The 5,086-nt window shown below is 40.4% G+C and overlaps 1 protein-coding gene across 1 annotated transcript; it reads right to left on the bottom strand.

The window, feature by feature from the left end:
• Nucleotides 1-313: 313 nt before the first annotated feature.
• Nucleotides 314-4,462, bottom strand: LOC104500748 (caspase-8-like; the record flags this gene model as incomplete). The annotated part of the gene is made up of 5 exons (XM_010144453.1): nucleotides 4,152-4,462; nucleotides 3,828-3,933; nucleotides 2,641-2,779; nucleotides 1,086-1,174; nucleotides 314-425 (listed from the first exon to the last, which is right to left on the bottom strand). Coding segments are annotated over exons 1-5 (757 nt in total), but the record flags the coding sequence as incomplete, so codon positions are not given.
• Nucleotides 4,463-5,086: the final 624 nt, after the last annotated feature.

Below are 5,086 nucleotides of genomic sequence, written 5' to 3'. Positions count from 1 at the left end.
AAAATTAATTATAATAAAACCACTGTCTAATAAATACAGATTCTTATTATTATTCATACAATGATAGTTGGTACATATGACCAATTAAGATGATGCTTTTTACCTAGGACAGAACAGAGTACCTTCTTTAAGCCATCAGCTAAACTGTCAGAAGGGGCATATTTCCAATTTCTACAGTGACTGTCATTCCAGTTACTCTGGGGCAAAGGAGCTCAGTGGACATGATTCTTCTTCACCAGAAAGATTAGATAATTCTTTCAGAGAATTATCAGAGAAAAAACCCAAACCAATAACTGGATTAAAACATACATACCTCCATCTTTCAATGTTCCTTCTCTGGCTTCATATGGATTTTTAAAAAGGTAGTTGTTAAGAATCACGCAGTAACCATGGGGGTTATTTTTCATCTTATATGATTCCACTACCTATAGAAACAAAGAAAGCAGATAAGAAAGCAGCGCCAAGCGTCCAAAAAAGAAGTATGCTATGCACAGATTGTTGCTCCTTCATGTTCAAGCACAAAAAATTCAAGGGCTAAGATACAAGAAAGGAAAAACCTAATAATACAAGCTAGCTACAGGGGAGAGGAATGGGCTTTGCACTCTCCTCTCTCTCTCTCTCTGTTGTTAGGATATGATTTTGGCACAGGAAAAAGTGAGTAGCCAGAAACACAAATTTGCGTGTGCAGAGGCAAAGTTCCTGCACCCTGCCATTCCCTCTGAGGGTCCTTGTGGGCTTCTAGTGAGGTAGCAGATGCTGTTGTTCCCTTCCACCTGTCCAGGAGCAACCTCACCAGGACCTTAAAGTCTCAGTCTCCATTATCACTAAAATTGGTTTTCTTCACACAAAAGCTACTCCTTCATTCCTTGCTTAAAAGGTTGCTGACAGCCAGGTCCTCACAAAGGAGTAAGTCTTGGTCTTGTTGAAAATAGGAACTGTTGAAAATAGGAACTGTTGCAAGGCCTATATATGAAGTCAAAACCCCTCTCTTTCAACTCTCCCCCCTCTTTAGTCTTAAGAATTTATGCTCTCCCCTCGCAGGAGTTGGATAAATACTTCAAAGGTAATCTTGACGTATTTCTCACCGAGAATGGTGTCCCCGCTTCTGCTCCTTGTCCTGCTGGATGCATAGACACAGGCACTGGATAGTGGAGTTCTTCCTTAGACTTACTTTCTAAGATGAAGAAGATAAACAGAACATTTTAGAACTAAAAAGATAACTCTTCCACTGTGCGTATTTGATCAAAGTACAAAGAGTGAGGTGGAGGGTGGTTTCCACTATAATTTTGTAGAGCTAGGCCACTCAGGGTCTCAGTTTCACAGACTGCTGGCTATTGAAGCTGTACAGAGCTGTGCTCCATTTCTTCTCTGCTTTTCACTGGCAGCAAGATCCAGATAATAAAAGGCTGCATGTGAGTAGTCACCCCAGGCAAGCCATTCATTAGCATCTCCACTATGGGATACGTAAGTGAAAGAGGGGACCCATTTTTGTACAGTGGTACACTACAGCTAGTTCCTTTACTTCTGAGGCCATTGTGCCTTCTCCAGAGAACTTTACTGTTTAGGTGAACACACCAAGGATGCAGAATACCAGCATGATGGGGTATCGCCTCAAAGAAACAAAACATTTCTTTGAATAAAACTGCCTGAAGTAAGTGAAGAAATCATCAAACCCATGACTCTACCCAAGGAAATAAATCATTTTACCCCTTTTGCCAAGTTACACAGATGTGTTTAAATGAAATTTAATTGTCAGGGCAACAAGATCTAAGACATGCTCTTTTTCTACTTATCTAGAAGGACAAAATAACAGCAATACTACTAAAAAGCTATTCCCCTGACACAGGGCTTGCTTACACTAGCCACCTTTGGCAATTTTCTTCCGCGCTTTTAGACACAAGCATAGGTCAGCAGCACAAAGCACACTGGGGAAACTAGGCAGTGTCTCTACAGGGAACTGCATGGCCTGTATAGATGAGTCTAAGGAAACACATGTCCAAAAGGAGATTCTGGGGGAATATGTAATAGGTCCCAGTTGTTTTTGGTTGACGTATACTGTTTCCCAAAGTGTAAGGCCCAGTTGTTGTATTAGAGGTCACAACCTCAGCCGCACAGCCCAGATATACTGAAGTTCTTGAAATTTCACACCTGGTACAGAAAGCTAATGGTTACTCTTCAGCCAAGTATCTGGTCTCCATGGACTTTCCCTGGAGTTTCCCTGTGTGGAAGACCAAACTGCCTAGCTAACAGAAAATAATGCTGACAACCTCCCAATACAAGTTTCCCCAAGAAAACTGTCACTTCCACTGTCTTTCGGTGACTGAAAAGCTATGCTGGTCCAAAACCAGCACTGTTTCCTGAAGAGAAAAATCGAATTTAAGGCAAAGGGGAGGGAGAAGCAGACCATTTATAAGGCACAGAATGTATTTCAAGGAGAGATACAAGAAGGGATGTTGGGATAATGAAGTAGCAGAAACTTCAGAAACCATAGCTACCGAGAGCCACTCTGCTAATCCTAGGATACTGTAAGGTCTCTCTCTTATCTCTGGACTCCTAAGCTGCCAAGCACGGAGACACAAAAATGACAAAAAAAACCCCCAAACCAGCTCTAATCTTGAAACAGCAGATTAAATAATTTACCTTTATTTTTTTCTTCATAGGTATCAATTTTTTTGTTTACATCAGGTCTAAATCCCTTTAATATATCTTTCAGCACTGTCAGGTCATCTTCTTTAATAATCCCATTTCTTTCCATTTCCTGTAAGACCTTCAACATTGACTGGTAAAAGAAAAACACAAAACCTAAACTCTTACAGTGACCTTCAATAACTACAGTACCAGGCACTTCTGGACAAAGCAGACAACAACATCCTCATTCCCAGAGCCAGCGAAAGACCAATTTCTTTTTCCTCCAAGCCTCATTAAAAGAAGGGTTAGGATGCCATGCAACTGAAGAAACACATCACTGGGGTTGAGATAGGACCATTAGAAAATACCTGTGTCTAGGTTTTCCTGCTTTGTTTTAGCAGTGCAAAGCATTGATATGGACAACAACATGGCATCCTGCTATGCCTCTGTGTTCAGATGAAGTGCTCTTAAGTCATTTTGCTGTGCCGTTTTACATTCTCTACTACAGAAAAGGTGTTCAGAGCTAATTTTGGTTTTTAAAGCTCAGTAGCCCACCAAGTTGGAGGTAAATCTGCTAATTTTCCTATAGGTGCCACAATACAAATAGGACTTTTAAGGAAGACTCTTAATACCAAGCATTTTATAACACTGTTCATTACTTACAACACAAGTATTAAACAAACTCATCAAACCTCTTAACACTTTTGTGGCAAAGTTAACAAAATGATGCTACCACAAATTACAATAAAGAAGAAAATGTACCCAATGGTATTCAGAAATTTGTGGTTGAACTCACATTGGGAGTTGATTTTTTGTCTCAAAAGATTATTTTTCCTCCAGCAATCATAACTCTTCCTAGATGGAGCATAAGAAGAAATGTCTAAGAAATGCCAAGCAAAGATGAAAGGAAGAGCATGATGGATTTTGCAAGAAGAAAAGATTAGGGAGACAAGTGGTGGAGGGAAAATAGGAATGGGAAAACAAAGAAAGTCAGAGAAAAGATACAATGTGAAAAAAAAAGGGTCCATTCTTTCATACAGGAGCTATTAGCTAACATCACAATTCTTAATCATAATTCTAACATTCACCATCAACAGATTTTAGTGAGAGCAGACTGCTTTCTCTTTCCTCCTGTCTTACAAGAACTAGCAGATTCCGAACTAGCTTTACAAGAAACTTGGCAAGATTATTTTGCATACAGCATTATCCTGGAGCTTGTTCTTTGGTATTTGTTCTTGTAGCAGGAACTTCACATTCTGGACATCTTTTTGAGTTAAGTCCTCTGCAATTCCATATAGCAGTTGCCTGGCAATAAAGAATAAAGAACAACTGACTAAGAAAGTTGCGAGAAGTAACCCCCACAATTACACGTTTGAACTGCAAAATGTAAAATTCACAATGGGAGGCAGTCATACTGTAATAAATACAGTTCTGCTGGGATAGTGATGAGACAACGGTGCAGACAGCACATAACAGAACTACTGTACATTTTGCATGCAAAGGTTTACTACTACCGTGCTTACCTGTAGGCTGACACCCGTGCCCTGCCTGGGATCTGAAGCTCTCTCTCCATCTCCTCTCGGCTGGAGCCCAGGTGGGCAGACAGGAGGTCAATCCGACTGATCCGGTAGAGCAGCTCCTTCAGGAAGGACAGGTTCTCCGACTCAATCAGGCCTCTCTCCTGCAGTGTTTGGAGGAAGTCCTGTGTATTTTGGATGGCTTCCAGCTTTCTCATGGGGATGTGCTCCAGGCTAAGGAACTTCAGAGCTGTCAGTTCATTTGTGACCAAAGCCTCGGAAATGTGAAAAAGGAGTCTGTGGAAGTCTGTATTCATTTCACATCAGGATTTGGATCTCAACACAAACAGAAGTTGATTTCAATTGTTAGTAACAGTAGTGCAACAACATGATTATAAAAGGGATCACACAATGTAGTACAGCCCCAAATAAATGCATGCAAACCAAAGTACTTCAGTAGAGAGGCTGCCTTGCTATCATAGCTTTGACACTCAGCTCTTTCTGATCTCTTGACTTTACAGGGAATATGAAAACCTGTGTACCAAGTGAAACTGACACAAAGTCACAGAACGATCTTGCTTCCTCTGGGTTAGGAACTAAAGTAATATTAAATCTGACTATTCAAGTCATGTGCCTTGGTTAACATTAGTAGCTAACTTGCTTAGCATAAGCAGCTGGATTGCTGAAGCCTTAGGCCGCAAGCAGTAACCTAGAGACTGATGAACTTAGATTGAACTCTTTCCGAGTCACAATAAGAATGGCCAGGAATAGTTTTGCAAGATCCTGATAAACTGTAATTAGGACAACATAATGAGATTGTGTAAGTAATATTAATGAAGATCGTATGCTTAACAGTATGAATGACAGTGACCATTACGATCAAAGGACAAGGAACTATAATTCCTGGAAATGAGAAAAGAGACCATTCTACCTGGAGTCAA

This window comes from Buceros rhinoceros, unplaced genomic scaffold, assembly GCF_000710305.1.
Source record: "Buceros rhinoceros silvestris isolate BGI_N320 unplaced genomic scaffold, ASM71030v1 scaffold4991, whole genome shotgun sequence".
In the NCBI taxonomy this organism is placed as follows: domain Eukaryota; kingdom Metazoa; phylum Chordata; class Aves; order Bucerotiformes; family Bucerotidae; genus Buceros; species Buceros rhinoceros.
The sequence above is the reverse complement of the archived record's forward strand: the minus strand, read 5'-3'. Positions and strand labels throughout refer to the sequence as shown.